The sequence below is a fragment of the Apodemus sylvaticus genome, chromosome 20 (genome assembly GCF_947179515.1).
Source record: "Apodemus sylvaticus chromosome 20, mApoSyl1.1, whole genome shotgun sequence".
NCBI classification, from domain to species: domain Eukaryota; kingdom Metazoa; phylum Chordata; class Mammalia; order Rodentia; family Muridae; genus Apodemus; species Apodemus sylvaticus.
The window spans coordinates 19,542,770-19,563,332 of record NC_067491.1 but is presented as its reverse complement, the minus strand read 5'-3'; the positions used below and the strand labels follow the sequence as shown (position 1 = coordinate 19,563,332).

At 38.1% G+C, this 20,563-nt stretch overlaps 1 protein-coding gene across 1 annotated transcript in view; it reads right to left on the bottom strand.

Annotated features, from left to right (window-relative positions):
- Trhde (thyrotropin releasing hormone degrading enzyme) overlaps nt 1–20,563 on the bottom strand; it is a 401,117-nt gene that overhangs the window by 270,512 nt on the left and 110,042 nt on the right. The window contains exon 3 of the mRNA XM_052165723.1: nt 19,000–19,126. Within this exon, the coding sequence (XP_052021683.1) occupies nt 19,000–19,126 (127 nt within the window). The remainder of the gene's footprint in view (nt 1–18,999; nt 19,127–20,563) is intronic.

The following is a 20,563-nucleotide window of genomic DNA, read 5'->3' as shown; positions in this document are numbered from 1 at the left end:
TCAACATTGAAGCCAGCTAACATGATGGTAGAAGAGACATAGAAAGTCAGTGCCTCATGAATATGAGTAAAAGACAGTGGTCAAAAGATATAACATTTCACTTAGGAGTGATGACTTCCAGAAATATACTGTATAGCATGGTGATATACCATAGCTTTAGAAATTACTGAGATTATATTTTGTGTTCTCATCACAAAAGGTAATACACACTTTGGGCTCATTGTATATTAATAGGCTCAGTTGGAACCACACATATTTCAAAGTAGTGTTATGTGCATGATTGATGTATGATTTTTGTCTATTAAATTTAATATAAGGGCTGGGGATATGGTCCCATAGATGAAGACCATGGTCCAAATCCTTAGTACGTACATACACTGAGGTGAGTCTGGTGGCCCACCTTTAATCCCAGACTGCGGGAGGGCTAGACAGGAATCCCTGGAGTTACTGGCTAGCTAGACTGGCTGAATCAGCAAGCTCTGGGTTCAGAAAGAGACACTGCCTCAGTAAATAACAGAGAAAGCAATAAAGGAAGACACCCAATATCAATCTCTGACCACCAAATATATAAATATTCTCTCTCTCTCTCTCTCTCTCTCTCTCTCTCTCTCTCTCTCTCACACACACACACACACACACACACACACACACACACACGACAGTTATATGAAAATACTTCTAAATCTAAACAAGAATGGTATCTCATTCACTTTTAGGCTTGTAGGTAGTAGGGTATGAAAAAAATGACCCCATAGAAAGAGTTATGAAGAAATAAGTATTTTCTAGAAGCAGCCAAGTTTTCTTAGAGCTAAAAGGTAAGCACAATATTTACGAAGAAAATTACAGTTATCAGGATATTTGCTATTGATCTAAATAGAGCCATGAAAAGATAGAACCTATAGGTGGATTTATGTCACGTTTTAGAATATGCGTGCATATGTATCACTATATAAATATATACATCGCAAATGTGTATGATGTGTATCACTATATAAATATATACATCGCAAATGTGTATGGCGTAGCCCACATGTGAGTGTGCCCGCAAGTGTGTACACATCTACAGTGTATCTCTGCACTTGCACATCAAGGCATCAAAATGATGAGAGGTGTCTTGGGATGCTTGGGATCATAATTCTGAGCTGATGGGGTTGGGCAGAGTTTACCATCTCAGGAGGCGAGGCTAATAATTATGGATTTCATCTTTGTGCTAATCTCTTAGGCAATTTGTTCCTGTGAAGGGAGGTGAGCACAGTACAAATCATGCCAAGAATCCTTGCTGCTTTCTGAAGTTCCCTTAAGTCCCACTGAAGCTGGAATCTCCCGAATCTGCTATTTAGACTACTAATCAAGTTTCTCTGCATTTATAATTTGGGAGCTCAGCAAAATTCACCTTGTCCCACTTATGAGACTGTGGTGACTATTATCAGATGTAAATTAGGCATATTAAAGTAATCCTGATAATAACTTATTTTCATGTCTACAAATAAATGCAATTCATTGTCTAAACTGCATCTCTTAAGCTATTGCTGACCCCTGTGCAGGAAGAAATACCTGAGCTAGGCTTGCAAACTTGCAATAGTTAATCATAAATTAATTTTTTTTCTCTCTCTCTTGACAAGACATTTTATCAAGCAAATGCAAGCAAGTTACAAATACAGATAGCCATGCTTCCAGTAAAAAGAATAAAGGACTTGTTAACAGCAAACTTTAGCATCTCCATGAAATAACAGTAACGGCTGTGTGATATTTGTGACACTCTTCAGCATCTGAACTCAGCAGTCTCAAATTCCCTTTCTTGGCTCAGTACAAAACAACTGTGTCAACTCTAACACAGCCCTGGATCGATCAAAGTACATCAACCTCCATCCAAGAATGAGCATCAGCGGATTTTCTCTCTTGTGATCATTTATTTGTGGCTTTTTTTTTTCATCTTGTACCTTCAGTGACTGGTATGTTTGACAACAGATACACAAAATCTGACACACTGGAAAAAGATCTTCAATTTTGCCATTTGCGAGATTTAAGACTGTGACAGAGTCTGAAACACGCTGTGTGTTCTCTGAGAGTGCTCACAGACTTGCTTTCTTCCCTCCAGCCACTTCCCTCACAAACACACACACACAATTTCTCATCAGAGGATTATTAGTTATGTAGGTCACTGTCCTACGGCCTGTGCTCTGAAATGGGTTGCCATGGTCAATAGATGGGCCTTGGGAACTCAGCATTGGGAGGGAAGAAAACATTGAATAAATAAAAATATTATCTATTACTACTAGATATTGAGTTGAGGAGTGAGTCCAGTTGCCTGATTAAATGTCTTTATGAAGAACCATTATTCCCTATTCCCTTGCTTCTTAGTTTTATTCACCATTAGAGGCTGTAGATAAAATGGATGTGTTTGTTCTGACAAGAAAAAAATTAAGGTTTCAGACATTATTCAACTAAGGTGAAAATATGGAACAAATTATATGTGAAAATCAGAATGTAAGTCTACCTGTGGCTGTGGGGTATAAGTGAATATGTAATATAAAAAGAATGAATATGTACCATCATATGTAGATGATTCTGTATAAAAGTATAATACATGATTATAAAAGGTAGGCATTATTAACTTGACACATTCATACACAGTGCATAAAATATACTATTACTACAAACATTAATTGCATTATTGTGTAAAGTATATTTACCATGTGTAAATGAATGACTCTAATAAAATAAAACTATATTAGTTATGTGCAACACCCACATAAGTTTAATTCTAAAGTATACACAAAAATATAGAAAAAATAAGTAAAAAATGAGGGCCTCTGAGGGATTTGTAATTTTTGTATTGAACTGAACTTATAGAGTAATTCGAGGTTCAGTGAACTACAGCCATGGTCCAGATCCAGCCAGCTGTCTGCTTTTGTAAATAAAATTTTATTGGAACACAGCCACACTGGTTCATTTATGTGTTATCCGAAGCAGTTTCCTTGTTACAATACACAGTTCAGTAGCTGTAACTGAGTTAGTATAGTTCCCAAAGCTGAAAACATTTCCAGTCTGACCCTTTAAAAGAAAGTGTGATGAACACCATAGTATTAAGTATGGGGTATTTTTTAGATGATTAAAATTCTTTCTAGACACATTTTCTTAATGCCTCCCGAAGAAGGGTGATAAAAAGTAATAGATATTAAGAAGATATGTTTTATAATTTTTAAGTGATCAAAGTAATTGGGGTAAAATATAATTATGACACAAAGGCCTGAATAATTCAAGTGGCTGCCACAGTACTTTGGCATTAATCTTATTAGAACTCTCAACATAAATTCAAACAAACAGTACTGGGAAGTGACCCAAGCTCAAATATGTGTGCAGTAGTGTGAGCTGCTGGAAGAAAAGAGCAAAGACTGGGTCAGATAAACAGACTGTATTGTGTCACTGTTCTGGTGGCAACAAGTCCAAATTGGTGACATCTTTTTCTGGCTTATAAATGGATGTTCACTGTGCCAGAAAGAGAATTATCCCTTAGTGCACTCTCCATCACTGTTATTCCAAATCTCCTAAGCCTATTGGGCTAGAGATCCACTAAAATTACCTTATTCAACCCTAACTACTTCCCAGTTTCCTTTGAACAATTGTGTAGGCTGAACACAGTTGCACTGGGAGTTAGAGCTTTAACATACTAACAATAGAGGAACATAGATCACTCCATAGGAATTATACTGAACTGATGGGGGGGGGAGTAGATAGGTAGGTAGGTAGGTAGGTAGGTAGAAAGAAAGATGGATGGATGGATGGATGGATGGATGGATGGATGGATGGATGGATGGGTGGGTGGGTGGTTGGGTGGGTAGATGGATGGATAGATAGATAGATAGATAGATAGATAGATAGATAGATAGATAGATAGATAGTGTTGGTTTGCCCACTAGGAGAATTTGCCTCATCAAGTTTCATGCCATTTTCCAGGTAACTTTATTAATATTAATAAAAATTGACAGGGTGTATCTTAAGCCAAATGATCCTAAACATTACCAACTACCAACTGCTTCACACCTCGGTGAATATTCTTCAGTCTGTAAAATAAAAAGAATTACTAAACAATTTAAAATCTAAAAAGCATTCTGTACTGTGGAGGGCATACACTGGGTCACTCATGAATAGTTTTCTGTGTGAAGACTGAGCCTACAAGGTAGAAAAGAAATCCAATAAAGAATAGATCTAAGTAATAAACCATTAAAATTCTCCAACTGAAAAAAATTGCATCTGGGACTCACCCTCCCACTTAAAATTACCCTTTAAAATGCTTCTGAAATATCCAGAAGGCTTCCTTTATAGCTAACATGTTGATTTGTTCTGTGGGCTACAGCTTCCCCCAACAGGTAAAAGTGTGTCTGATTTGTGGTGTATTTTACATCTAAAAGTACATATGTAGCACATGAAAATTCTCAAAAAGAGCAATAAAAGATTTTTTAATACTTGAATGGATCTGAAATGGGACATTTCCACCTGAAATTTCTCAAAACTCTCTATAGAACTCCTAGATCTTCCAGTGTCGTGATGTAAAAAGTCCTAAGTTTAAAACTTTGAAAAGCAGCAGATTTTATTTAAAAAAAAAAAAACTTCACCCTCAAAATGATCACAATACTGTATATCATTTTTTTCAAAGATTTTTTTCTTTCTGGCACTCGTATGCAAATACCCATCCAAGCTGAATATGTACTGTATGATGAGGACCCACTTCCTTCAGCTAACTGATAAAATGACAACCCTCATTTGAGATCTCAAACCCCCTTCTATATAATTATAAGCATAAATTATGTAGTATAAGTCAGGCACAGTATCATACAGGAGTAGTCAGGTCCCTCAAGTAACTAAAGTCGAAGAACTGCAGGTACCAGGATAGGACAGCTTAAACTACATGAGCTTAAGCTCAAAAAATAAAGAAAAGCCTGGGTTTGCAGCACAGGGGCTGGTAAAGTGCTTCTTTAATATATAAAATGTCCTCGATTTGATCCCTAGCACCACAAGGTAAACAAACTAACACATTAATTAATTTTCCATCAACCTCTAATAAGACCATAATATGCAAACACTAAATGGATGGTGGCCCGATTATGATAACCGCCCTGGCTCCTAAACCTGAGAAATACGGAATCCCTGTGAATGCTCAAAATGAAAACATCTGAAGGGTCCTACCACAAGAATAGTGAGCAAAGGAAAAGAAAAGGGACGTATTTCGAATGTGTCTCTATAATAGAGCATTTTGCTTCAATCAACTTCTAGATGCTTAACCCTCATTTACATAACAACCTCTCGGGCTCCGTTCCTTGAAATGAAACTAATTTGAAAAGCCTTCTGATCTCAATATAAGCTATTTTTGCTCTAAAGTTTATGGGAATGGTCACCTCTTGCTGAAAATCGCCTGATTGGCAACTACGGTCAGCAGTAATCCCCCTCTAGACTTTAATGAAATGTTCTTCCCTTTCTCCGGGGCTTTGGATTCTAGTTTGCCTCTAATTAACTCCAGATTGACCAATGGGCAGTGAAGGAAGCCATTCACTTCAAGAGGATTATCACAACCAGCATTTTGTTCTAAGTACAGCTGCTGGGTTTAGGAAAAATAAAGAAAATGGGGGCTGAAGAGATGGCTCAGCAGTTAAGCTAATACAGAGGACGTCATATGATTCCTAGCGTCTTAGTCTGGTCCACAATCACCTGGAAGTCCAGCTCTCCATGATCTGACCTCTGCCTCCATGTGCACACTAACACACACACACACACACACACACACACACACACTCTCACACACACACACACACACTCACCATTTTAAAAATAAAATAAGCCTTTTAACAAAAATGTGAGAAAATGCAGAAAATATAAATCATTTATCTTGCTATGCTCATTCCGAAGAGCCAAGAAAGAGAAAATGAAACATACAAATGTTCATTCCCCCAAAGTAGCATTACAGGAGACGTAGTTCAAGTAGCTTGTCAAAAATCTTCAAAACTGTAGTTTGGCAGGAACCGGTGTTAAGGTTTCATTCAAAGCCTCGTTGTGATACAGAAACTTTTTATTGGTTCTCCTTTCAAAATATATCTAGAATCTGCTCGCTTCTTATCAGTTCCATTGCTGCCAGTTTGATTCAACAGAGGGTTATTTCTTGTTTTGATGCATCAGATTCACTCTGTTCTGGCCTTCCCTCCCCTCAACAGTCTTTTCTGCATGAGACAGCCAATGCAATTGCCTAGCAGTGTTACACCAGACTACAGTTGACACATTGCCCTGTCCTGGGTATGCCTACACTCACCCCTGTGCTAAATGCCTAAGGCCATATGATAGTAACAACTGGAAATGGGTCTAGAGAGTCTAATATTCAGATGAGGTCTTGAAAGTAGGATCCACACGATAAGAACCAGGCATCAGAATACTTGCCATCTCTTGGCCATGCAAAAACATCAAAAGAAGAAGGCCATTTGTGAGTCAGAAAGGAAGCACCAAGTAGAGCCTGGACATCCATATGTGCAACCTATTTTTAAATTTTCATTTCATAAAAGTGGTTGAAAGTAAATTTCTATTAATTGAGCTAGCCAATCTAGGGCATTTATTATGGCCTACCAGATACAATACCTTTGCTCAATGTGAAAGTGCGTGTCTTTCAAATGCCATTCAAACCAGATCCTTCACCATCTTCTGGTTACTCCAAGGATGTCATCCTATGTTAGGTACAGCCACTGTACTTTAGTCACACTCGTCTCCTTGCAACTTCACCAGAAGGCCAGACACGTCCCTTCCTGAGCTGTCTCTCTTTCATATATTGACCCAAGTAGCATCATATCAGTAAGGTATATTGATATTCTTCCACATAAAAGAGAAGATTCCTCTCTTATCAACACACCAGACCCTTTCTTCTGGACTCCTCTTCCTCTATTACAGTTATCAGTTTCAAGCCATAACTATAAATGTACATGTACATACATCTGCTTTTATCCCCATTAATATGTAAACCCAATTGAAGACTGTAATATACTTTGTTACCTAGTGATAGCAATTTTCCTATAACAAATAGAATAGTGTTGATTGCCTAACAGACACTCAACAAATAGGTATCAAACACATAAATAAATACTGTTTCCTTTTTAAGAGCAATGAGAAGATGATGGATAGATAGATGGTTACTTTATTTTAGATTATGAAACATCCTCAATCCAAAATTCATCTTTTAAGAGTCTCACCATTAGAACATCACCAAAAAAAAAAAAAAAAAACAATTCATCATTACTTCTTCTGACACAAACACCCATTTTGAACTAACAATTCATTTATTTATATGGATCTTTAATGAAAACATGAGAAAAAAAACTGTAGCTAGCCATATTTCATCTTTTCTACTCAGATTTACCAAAAGAAGATATTCTATAGGGTGCATTACTGTCTTAGTCAGGGTTTCTATTCCTGCACAAACATCATGACCAAGAAGCAAGTTGGGGAGGAAAGGGTTTATTCAGCTTAAAGTTCTGCATTGCTGTTCTTCACAAAAGGAAGTCAGGACTGGAACTCAAGCAGGTCAGGAAGCAGGAGCTGATGGAGAGGCCATGGAGGGATGTTTCTTACTGGCTTGCTTCCCCTGGCTTGCTCAGCCTGCTCTCTTATAGAACCCAAGAGCACCAGCCCAGGGCTGGTACCACCCACAAGGGGTCCTCCCCCCTTGATCACTAATTGAGAAAATGCCCCACAGCTGGATCTCATGGAGGCACTTCCCCAACTGAAGTTCCTTTCTCTGTGATAACTCCAGCCTGTGTCAAGTTGACACACAAAACCAACCCATACAATTATTTTTATATCTTTGTTTAATAAGCTCAAAAAATCACATCACATTTACTTTATGAGACAAAGAGGCCCCATCTCTTTCAAAGAACAAAGCTGGCATCTACATATTTATTTACAAGCATTGATTTGGTGCCTACTTTGGGCAATGCACCATTCTAGGCAAATAGATTAGATCAATGAATACACTTAAAAATAGCCTGTTCTCTTAAGGACTTCATTCCAGGAGAGAGAGAAGGGAGAGATCGGATATGCTTAGAAAAGAAAACAAATTACACACAAATAAAATACATGGTAGGTGATGCTAGTGAACGGGGGAGGGGAGTGAAGTGTGGAGGGAGTTGGGGAGTGATTGACACGGTTATATTGAAGTGGAAGATCAGATCTCACACAGAGGCACTTTAGCTGTGTACATATCTATGGGGAAAATCTCCAAATTGAAAGAAAAATGAGGGCAAAATCCTTGGTTAGGAGAGTGTTTGGTATGTTGGGGCAGGAAGAATAAGAATAGAATAATAAACACAGAAACTATTGGCTGCAAAGTAGGAGATGAGGAATGAGTGTCAGAAAGGGGGCAAATTCTAAAGGTTCTTCCAGGCCAAGGGAGCACTGGGTTGAGCCCTTCTTTGAGCAAGGTGAGTCTTTCGGATGTTGATCAGCCAAGTGGCATTGCCAAGATAACTCTAATACTCTTTGTGGTGAGTCTGTACAAACACTTTAGGGCTTAGGTTGCAGTTATAACCCAAATAGCCTGTCATAAATGAAAAGTGCATTTAATACAGCTAACCTATAGAACATAGGGGTAGCAACTGTCTACCCTCATGATTACATGCCTGACTAAAACTATGTCTCAGAACTTCTCTCTAGAGTCTCACTTTTTTTGTTTATAAATGTGCAGTCGTATATACTTATTGAGCTTAGATGAGTGGAAAGAGAAGGTTGGCCCAGGTTGCTTTCAAAGTTCTGTAAAGTCAAGAGTTCATACTAAGTATGCTATTTTGTTATTCTCACTCTGTGTGTGTGTGTGTGTGTGTGTGTGTGTGTGTGTGTGTGTGTTTCCATGGTTACGTGGTCATAACTCCCTTACCAGGGCAGGCATAGCAGCTAGAAGTTCTCTTTCCTAAGGCAAATCATAGAAAATATAATTTTGTCCCACATTTCAGTGTTGGGAGAAAACATTGAAATGATCTGTGTCCTATCTTGCCTGCTAACAGATAAAATGACTTCACTCAGAGGGAGTCTAGTACCATAATGTGGAAGGAATGTCACACACAGAAGCTCCCCCGCCTGGCTGACTTTCTATGGCCAGGTTTAGCATTAGAACAAACCCTCTCTTTTGCCCACTCATATTTCTATGTGACTGTTAGAAGTCTGTGCTGGCTGGTTTCGTGTGTCAACTTGACATAAGCTGGAGTTATCACAGAGAAAGGAGCCACCCTTGAGGAAATACCTCCATGAGATCCAGCTGTAAGGCATTTTCTCAATTAGTGATCAAGGCAGGAGGGCCCAGCCCATCGTGGGTGGTGCCATCCCTGGGCTGGGTAGTCCTGGGTTCTATAAGAAAGCAAGCTGAGCAATCCAGGGGAAGCAAGCCAGTAGGCAGCACCCTCCATGGCCTCTGCATCAGCTGATGCCTCCAAGTTCCTGCCCTGTGTGAATTTCTGTCCTGAATTCCTTTAGTGATGAACAGCAGTGTGGAAGTGTAAGTTGAATAAATCCTTTCCTCCCCAACATGCTTCTTGGTCATGATGTTTTGTGCAGGAATACAATCACTGACTAAGACAGAGTCAAACACATTCATGCAGTGAATTCTGTATAAAAACATATGTGGGCAGAACTTCAGGATGCTTAACACTGGTAGGCCCTTGGAAGGTGCTGGGACCTGAGAAGACAACTACTATAGAACTGATTGCTCACCTACTAGTGAGAAAAAATATTTATCCAACAGGTTGAGCTGCAGGGAGAACTGAAGTAATCTCTCTCAATTATATGTGCAAGCAAAAAAAAAAAAAAAAAAAAAAAAAAAAAAAAAAAAAAAAAAAAAAAAAAAAAAAAACTCGACTCTGCTCTTGTCCTGTAGAAAGTAAACAGTGACACTTAAGAGGAACAAGTCTGAGGTGTAAATCTAGACATCATCTGCATCATCAGATCTTCTTTGGTGTTTGTAAGACTGGATGGGAACAGACAATGAGACTCCACCAGAGTGATTAACAAAGAAAACATGTATCAAAGTTGACTCCTGGAACATGTAACTGTTAAGCACCTAGAAAGATTTCAAGGGGCAAAGGAGTAGAATAAGAAAAGAATAAAGAAAAATGTGTGTTCCCAAAAGACGGACAAACATGAGAAAGTGAAGTTGTGTCTCAGGGAGTGAGGAAAAACACTTGTGTCAGGTGCTGCTGATGAAGACGAAAACCTGATGTTGGGGAATTTGCAGTGTGGGAGCATTAGTGAAAGTTTCTGTGTAGGATTGAGGGCAAAAGGCTGAGGCAGAGTACACTCACGAAAGACAAGAAAAAGAGAGATCAGAGCCCATGCACATAGAAAATCTTTTCAAATCAGTCTGGCTGTAAGCGGGAGGAAAGAAATGGCTCTGCAGCCAGAGTGATCGGACCAGGAGTTAGCCGACTGAGAAAGCGGCACCATATTTTTAATGCTGCTAGATGAAGAGCCAAGAGAGACAGAAAGCTGAGCTATGGGGAGAACTGAGGAACTTCTAAGATGTTGTCTTTGAGCAGATGAGAGAAGAATGAGAGAGACACCTGTCTCTTCCAGACCAAAACACTCCTGGTCACCATGGTGGGCTTACGCAATAGTCAAATCTGTAACCAATGGAAAGTTATTTCCTAACCTACCAGCCGAATGTCTCTGCTCAGATAAGTCAAACAATATGTTGGAGGCCTCGTCAAAATAGTTTAGGAGTAATTCCATGGTTGTGAATGTCTGAAACTCTTAAAACTCAGGAAGGAGTTTGGAGGGGAGGGATATCAAGCAAATAGTATATGTGATAACACAATTAAGTCAGTAAGACGATTTTTGAGAAGTTTTTAAAATTGGATTTGAAGTTTTTAGTGCAAGATGCCCCAACTTGTTATCATTGTGGAATACAATGTATAAGTAACTACTCAATAAATGCCGGCTGAATTAATTAGTTAATTCAGCCTTATGCTTGGTGTGTTACAGTAAATCCTCCACCTTGTATTATGGCTTGCTTGCTTATAGTGTAATGATCTCATGTATCATTCCCACCGAAATGCACTGTTTTCATTGATTTCTTTCATCTTTAGTATTTTTGTTTATTTATGTTTTATTAGTCATTAAATATCATAAATAGTGAGTATCATATAGAAGTTCTGTTTGTTAGCATAGTACTAAAAGTATGCAGCATGTAATAGCTACAAAATAGCTTAACAAGAGCAGCTAAATGGCTGTGTTATAGAATAATTAATGAAGGAATAAAATGCCCTGTTAAATTGTGCTAAAATAACTGTTAAATGTTGGAATAACGGTGTCTATTTTAATAGGATTTGGTGTTGCTTTCACACAAATGGTTGTCAAAATGGGGCTTAGAAACATATAAAGCACTTCCTACTGAAAGAAATTATATCTATCCTTTTGGTTTACAAGAAAAATCACCTGATGCAGGGCTTCTTCAAATTAAATTATATTCATAAAATATAGACTTTGCTTACTACTATTTTTCAAGAGAGGGAGGGAAGGCTGTGTGAAACCCCATTTCCCAGAGATACTTGGGAGCGTGGAAAAGCAAGGCTCTGTTGTAGCAAACTCCCTGAGAAGGCGCTTATCGCCATAGCCCACAAAGGACCAAAATAGACCCCACCCTAAACCCACAAAAGTGGGCAGTCACAACATGCCATCTATCCCCTTACAGAAAAAAGTTGACTCTGTCAATTTGATTCATAGAGTCTAATGTATACTTGGGGTTCCTCTCTTATGTGATTTTCAAAATAACCCCCTCTCTTTCTTTCCTACCTTTAATTAAACCCCAATCTCCTTTTAAAGAATTCTTAGAGGAATTCTGACTAAATGATGCACTTTAAGGATAAATTCATGTTCCAGACAATGAGGTCCAAGATTTTATTAAAGTCCAACATTGCTTTAAAAAGCAATTATTACATAAGGACTTTAACCAAATGTACACATTATGCTAATTATGTACCTTTTAAAATAGTAAAGAAAGAAAAGTCATACTTACAAAAGTATCAAAATAACCCTCAATTAAAATGAGTCTTACAATTAATATGAAATGATACATTATATACTTACAATGCCAAGTTAAACACAACTATATTCACCACTTAAAAACAAATGTCACGAGGTAAAATGTTTAGTAGTCTATACAAATGAAGAAATTTTAATAACCTATACTGTTAATATTTTTCAAAATACACATGTGTGTATGTGTTCCAACTATAGCATGAAATGGTTCATGAGGTTTTGTTCCTTGCTAGTAGCAGGTCATCCTTGTCTCCCCCATCCATACTGTAATCAAAATATATAACAGGCCTGGAGAGATGGCTCAGTAAGCAAAAAGACTGTATCCATTATAGCATTCAAGTATGAAGATCTGACCTAGAGCCCCAGGCCCACAGCTGTGGTGATAGGAGTGTGTGTGCTCAGAGTGCAGGCGAGGTAGAGGGAGGAGGATGCCTGAGGCTCACTGGCCACCTAGCTGAACTGGTGAGCGCCAATCACCTGATTAAACAGAACACCAGAAATGACATGAAATAATGAAAGAGAATCATCAGGCAAGTTCTCCGTCTCAATGAGGGTGTAGAGTTACCGAGAAACCATGCCTGAGGTTGGCTTCCCCGTGCATTATCACTGTGTATGCATGCACAACCACACACACACACACACACACCACATGCAAAATCAGAAAAATCTGGTATGTCTATTATTACATAAACAAAAAAACCTATCATTCAAACCAGAATGCCTTGTTCCTGTACTCTAATAAAATTTATCCTATTACTTACTTATTCCGGTCTAGAAAATGTGTTCTCGTTAGTGTGGTTGACAGAGTCCCGGGTATGCATGGGGACCTGCCTTACACAATCCTCAGAATGACCTTTCTCCTTTCTTACCCACCGCTCTCTGCATTCTCCTAAAGAAAAGGCTTCTCTGTAAGAATGTTTCATGGCCATTTTGCCTAAAGCACTATACAGATTCAATGCAATACCCATCAAAATCCCAACTCAATTCTTCACAGAGTTAGAAAGAGCAATTATCAAATTCATCTGGAACAACAAAAAACCCAGGATAGCTAAAACTATTCTCAGCAACAAAAGGAAATCTGGGGGAATCAGTATCCCTGACCTCAAGCAATACTACAGAGCAATAGTGTTAAAAACTGCATGGTATTGGTACAGTGACAGGCAGGAGGATCAATGGAACAGGATTGAAGATCCAGAAATGAACCCACACACCTATGGCCACTTGATCCTCGACAAAGAGGCTGAAAACATCCAATGGAAAAAAGATAGCCTTTTCAACAAATGGCGCTGGTTCAACTGGAGGTCAGCATGCAGAAGAATGCGAATTGATCCATCCTTGTCTCCTTGTACTAAGCTCAAATCCAAATGGATCAAGGACCTCCACATAAAGCCAGACACTCTGAAGCTAATAGAAAAGAAACTGGGGAAGACCCTTGAGGACATCGGTACAGGGAGAAAGTTTCTGAACAGAACACCAATAGCGTATGCTCTAAGAGCAAGAATTGACAAATGGGACCTCATAAAATTACAAAGTTTCTGTAAGGCAAAGGACACCATCAAGAGGACAAATCGGCAACCAACAAATTGGGAAAAGATCTTCACCAATCCTACATCAGATAGAGGGCTAATATCCAATATATATAAAGAACTCAAGAAGTTAGACTCCAGAAAACCAAACAACCCTATTAAAAAATGGGGTACAGAGTTAAACAAAGAATTCTCACCCGAAGAACTTCGGATGGCGGAGAAGCATCTTAAAAAATGCTCAACTTCATTAGTCATTAGGGAAATGCAAATCAAAAACAACCCTAAGATTTCATCTTACACCAGTCAGAATGGCTAAGATTAAAAATTCAGGAGACAGCAGGTGTTGGAGAGGGTGTGGAGAAAGAGGAACACTCCTCCACTGCTGGTGGGGTTGCAAATTGGTACAACCACTCTGGAAATCAGTCTGGCGGTTCCTCCGAAAACTGGGCACCTTACTTCCAGAAGATCCTGCTATACCACTCCTGGGCATATACCCAGAAGACTCCCCACCATGTAATAAGGATACATGTTCTACTATGTTCATAGCAGCCCTATTTGTAATTGCCAGATGCTGGAAAGAACCCAGGTATCCCTCAACAGAAGAGTGGATGCAAAAAATGTGGTATATCTACACAATGGAGTACTATTCAGCCATTAGAAACAATGAATTCATGAAATTCTTAGGCAAATGGATGGAGCTAGAGAATATCATACTAAGTGAGGTAACCCAGACTCAAAAGGTGAATCATGGTATGCACTCACTAATAAGTGGATATTAACCTAGAAAACTGGAATACCCAAAACATAATCCACACATCAAATGAGGTACAAGAAGAAAGGAGGAGTGGCCCCTGGTTCTGGAAAGACTCAGTGAAACAGTATTCAGCAAAACCAGAACGGGGAAGTGGGAAGGGGTGGGTGGGAGGACAGGGGAAGAGAAGGGGGCTTGCGGGACTTTCGGGGAGTGGGGGGGCTAGAAAAGGGGAAATCATTTGAAATGTAAATAAATTATATCGAATAATAAAAATAAATAAATAAAAAAAAAAAAAAAAGAATGTTTCATGGCTATAACACACAACTCACACTCTTCATTTAATGTGGTATCAAGTGTTAACTTTTAAGACTAAAGTGCTGGGTTATATTTTATGCTCTGTGAGTATCTAATTTACTTTCATCCCCGTGAATACTGTATCCTCTCCTCAACCTACCTACAATCTCCTTAAGGAGAGAAAATCTTGTGGCAAAAACACCCGTGCTCCCTCTACAATCACATTCCGTGCAGGGTAGGTAATGAATTCCCCATAAAGGCAGAGGCGCTGTGCCTTGAAAAGAAAGCCATCAAGCAAACCCCTTTAGGAAACATTGATTTACAAATTACAGAGCAGTGGCAAAGGGAAGAAACAGAAGCTTATCCGCCATAATTAATTGAAACCTAAATAAGGTGAGTAACGAAATATTGTGCTAGTCACTCTATCTGCCATTTTAATTAACTTATAAACATCTATGATGAAAACGTGTTTGCAAGAGTCGGGTATGTCTTCACGGTATGGCCGCTGTGATTTATCAGACCTTTTTCTTCAATTTTTCTTTCCATGTTTCTTGCAATCGCTATGTATGACTAATTTGACCAGGAAGAAATTAGCAAAAGCCTAATGTATTATTTTACTAATAGATAATTTGCTTCATTAAGGTGATATATATTTAAATCTATGAGTTCTGAAAATTCTTAAAAAGCTGTCTTTAACAGAATTCCTGTGTCATAGTGTCACATAGCCTGAATTTGGATTCCTAATTCATTCATTATTATTTACATGATCTAGTCACATTATTCAGTTACCAAATCCCTAAATTTCTTCCTCTGGAAAATTAGAAAATGATAAATACTACTTCGAAAGGTCATGATAATTACTAAATGGGTAAAAACATAGAAAGCTCTTAAGAATAACTCACATTTCATAAATGTAAACACAGTTGCCATTTTGTTGTTATTTATATGATCTATCTGTAATATGAAAGATAACTTAATTATATAATATATAATTATATATATAATAAATATATATGTCTACAATGTGCTTTATAAAGAGCACTTCAAGTGCTCACCAAAATAGGATGCACAGATACAAAAAGTGCTGTTGTATCATAACCAAGCTTACTCTAATCTGTTGCATAACTTAGTATCAAGAAGTAAAAACTCTACATACCTCATTCAAATGGTTTTAATTACTCAATTTGGGGATCTTAAGACAAATCATACTATGTACATTCTTGGCTTATGTTACTTTGAAAATAATAAAGAGATAGCTTTGTTTATCAAAGAGAATAAACTGGCATCCTATCCTCACAAGAAGCTGTAGAATTCCTCTCAAGGAACTCTCCCATAAGCCACTTGGTGTGAGAACTCAAATCCTTAGATAGATCAGCTCTCAGGAGCTGCGCCACAATCAACAAAGTGAAACCATTCTGAAGGGAATCAGAACATAAAGTTCTGAAATCAGGAGTTCAGAAATAATATATTGAAAAGCAGAACAGAGCAAAATGGCTTCAAAATTTTCTAAAAGAAATCCAAACCTTGTATAGCGGCTTATGTCTGCAGCCTTCAGGCTCGGGATGCTGAGGAAGAACATCGCAGTGAGACTGGACACTAGCTGGACTGTGTGGCGTGCCCTAGGTCTGCTTGGACTCTCGAAGCGTTGGGGAGGGAAAGGGCAGCTTACCAAGCCTCCTTGATCTGCGTTGTCTTCTACCCCGCTGCACCCAGAGCAGGATGCCGGGCCCTTCACTCGCACGCCTCTTTGCCACTTCAAACGCAACATAAAGCTCTAAGCTCAAACTCTAGGCACTTTGCTCCTCTGAGCATAACTCATGTCACGTGATTTCCACTGGGCTCGATTTTTTTCATTCTCTTGAGCTGGTATCTAAACACTTCCAATAAATATTCCATGTGAAAAACTATAATTAATTAATTAATTAATTAATCATTGAAAGTCTCAGTCTCTCATGCGTGCCATAACTTGCCCTCAGATAGTTCCCAAACTTCTATTCTGCTTATTTATTAATATTGATTGAATCAGCTATCACAGCATAGCCCCAGGTAGCTTCAAACTTGTCATCTTCCTGCTTCAGCCTCTTTCGTGCTGGAATCACTGAAGGGTGCCAATGTACCCAGCATGTTAACTATTTAGATGACTATCTCCAACTTATAGGCTATATTTATAACCATTTGGTGTCCATCTTCACCTTAGAATGAAATCTCTAGGAGAGCAAGGAGTTTTGCGTATTTTAGTCGCTATAATATTTTCATCATATGAAAAAAATGATTATGGCAGGCTCTTACTAAATGCATGCAGACCATATGAGGGACATGAGGAAGGGAAGAATGGGCTCAAAAACAGTTTCTGATAAATTGAAGGGTCAAAGCAGTCTCCATTAAAACCTAGGCTATATCTGCAGGCATCATTAACACAGGCCAAGTTGGTGAAAATAAAATCTACTTGAAGATGTAATTCAGAATACAGGATGGAAGGTTGTATTGAGGATTTCTCAAAACTGATTCTGTGACTGGGGGGTTCTTACATGAGGCATATTTAGAGAGTGTACTTACAAATCCATTAGCATACACATCGACAAGACACTGGAAATAAGTAGACCTTTACAAGAAAGTTCATAAAGCACCCTGAGCTGTGGTAACTCCTCTCGATATATAAAACGGAGTGTGCTGGTGTGCGTCAAATCATTCAATTATATACCCCGTAAGGTGGATTAACAAGTAGGAGCAACCGAGAATAAAGCCTTTTTTTTTCCCTCCAGATGAAAGCCTGCATGGTTCAATTGTGAGTGAAAAGGGGAAGCAGAAATGAATCCTGCTGCAAGCTGACAGTTACATGGAACCCCCTGAAGTTATAAATTGACTTCCTCTGCTAATTACTGGTCTGAAGGGGACAGAGAAAGATCTACATTTAATTCCTCTTGCTGAACTTGCAACACAAGCAGTCGTGAATTTTACATTAGGATCAAGCTGGGAAGGTCCCAGTTACCTGGCATACATAAGAGCACTACATCCCATGCAAAATAAGGTCAGGCCGTCGTTCCTGCCTTGGGTGGGTGCAAGTGAGATTTCAGGGAAACAGATTCTAAAAGGAAGTAGATTTAAAAAAATATTAAAAAAAAAAAGGAGAGGGAACAGCTCCGATTTGAAATAAAACTCTGTTTATAAATGCAGAGTGAATATTTAGGAAAGACCTCACAATTTGGCAATACATTTCATTAAAATGGAATGTCATGCCCATAGATGACAACGTCAGCTTTCCGTCTACTTCTGAAGTGGTCATTCTATGACAAATAAAGCTACCCAGCAGGCAGGGACTTCAATGAAACAGGCCCAGCTCCCCAGGGAGGTGAACCTGTAGTTCAAACTCACATTTTTGATCAAGTAAACACTTTATTCTTCCCGACCAAAATAAATAAATAAATAAATAAATAAATAAATAAATAAATAAATAAATGTATCTTATGTGGATCCTGACAAAAAAAAAAAAAGAAAGAAAGAAAACAACACTTGGGAGGAAACTTGGTGACAGGGGCTGAGTGGGGAACAAAGAGCTGTTGTGATGTCACATTCCTTCTAAAAAGGCAAAGTCACTTCAACACTTCTAATGCCTATGTGCACCCTTTATAATGTCCTGGAACGTTCTAGCTCATTTCCTGCCAAAAGCACAGCCTCATTCAAATTAGAATAATACATTAATGTGTTTATTCACGGGACCAACAATTACTGAACAGATTCGCTCTGCAAAAGGAATGCGTACAAGAACATTCCATTATTATAACAATTTCCATTATTACCAAGTTTCTCTTCTGTGCTTTTTTTATTAGCTTAACTATGTATTACAAATACAATCTTAAAAAATAACCTAAAGGAAAGCCAATTCATTAAGATCTGACATATACTGATTTGAAGAGAGAAAGGCTATCCACCTTAGCTCTGTGTGTAATATTACCTACTTATAAGAGTCATAAGGACCTGGGTGTGTCAATGCTAGAAGACACCTTAAATTCCCCTATGGAATGAGCTCTAATTGCATCTACCCACACGGCCGTTGTAGTTATTAAGCCTGATTTTTTGCAAGCACTCTTCTATAGGATGTATTTAACAAATTGTAACTATTTAGGGTTTTTTTTTTTTTTTTATGAATTCTGACTCCTATAACGCCTTCCATAATTCCCATGAGCACTTACTGGCAAGACTCCAGGTCATTAATCTTATTTTACCTCTTAAGAAGAAATTATTTTTGTACTCCTCATCTCTAAAAATATAAATCTTTGAATTATTACGCCACTGGATGCCTCGACTAGTGATGAAGAAGACATTCCACTTTCAGGAGTCCTTCCAATAAAACAACCAAGAGATTCTTACCTAGTTTTGGCAAAGAATAGGGCACCTTAAAGTAGTCTTCATAAAATTCTATTAATCTCTTTGTAATGTGGAGAGCATAGTCCCCGGATCCTCTTCTGATAGCGTCGGGTCTTGCATATAATCGGACCTAATTAAAAATATATATAAAAGTTACTTTAGCCTTTTGGTACTTGAGTTTTATTTTCCCTGAACATATGAATCTGCACAAATCACTTTGGATAGTATAAAAATGAAATGGTGTTCTTGTTTATATATCAAAACACATTATGGTGAAAGAGGCAAACTGAAACAATCGATGTGGCCAAGTAGAGCAAGTCAAAATTTCCTCACTTTCTGGGATGACATAAAAACGATTTATACACCTTGCATCCAAATAAATATTCTAAGTTATCACTTACATGTGCTTGCTAGAGATAGGAAGGCATGGTGGATTAGTATAATGGATCCCTGGCTCAGTAAGAGAGAAAACTCATGGTCTGTTATGACATTGCTGCATTGAGCTTTAGAAGAATTTCCAGATTGGAAGTGTGTGTGTGTGTGTGTGTGTGTGTGTGTGTGTGTGTGCATATATCTTTGAAATCAACTGTTTTCATTCCAAATTCATAAAGTACGTACAGAAAACTTTTCATGTACATAAGCAACCACCACTCGGGAAAGCTGTCTGCACCTGCTCCTAGATTCAAAACCAGCTGATGTAATTCATATTTTTAACACAATCTGGCCACTTATTATTGATTCCTAAAACAAGCATCATAAATTATCTAGTCCTTGGCCAAAATAAAAAAAAAGGCCCCAAAGTGAGAAACATAAAACTGAACAGAGCCAACAATCCTATAGAAAAGGTTAAAATGAGATTAGTTTTCATAAAGCTTTCATAAAGCTATCCAGCATCTTTCCTTCCAAAGGCTAAATCTATTTTTCACAGATGTGGTCCCTAATCCTCATATCAATTCTGTGAATAAGAAGCATGCATTTCATGCAGCAGTAGAAAGGATTGCAGCATGGGATTTTAGTCGTACTCCGCCACTAACCAAGCTGGGGCATATTGAACAAATTTAACCTCTTTGGGCCTTATTTATAAAGTGATGGTGTTGGCCACCAGCTAGTTCCTAAGTGCTTTTCAGTTCTAAAACATATTACCTCCAAATCCATTTTACAAATAAGAGAGTCTGTGTTCTTTTTTAAAAACAGTACAAAAAAAATAAATAAGTGGTTTACTCAATATACCAAAATGGATATTTATTTTCAACAATAAAACAAAAAAAGCTGTCTTGAGTTATAATGTAAAAATTGATTATATAATTAACTCTCTATTAGCCCAGCCTAAGAGAGAACAGAGATGTATAGTCAGAAAATAGAGGGTGGATACAAGGAAAATACATTCTGACTTCATGTTAGAAAGACATGTAATTCAATAAGGTACCTGCTAAATTCAATAACAATTGTTTACTTAAATTGCAAACTGCTTACCCCATCAGCAAAATCAAGTGGCAAATTTAGTTGATAAGCCATCAACAGACTTGACTAGAAATGGTAGAAAACCAAAAGCTATTAGGACAGACCA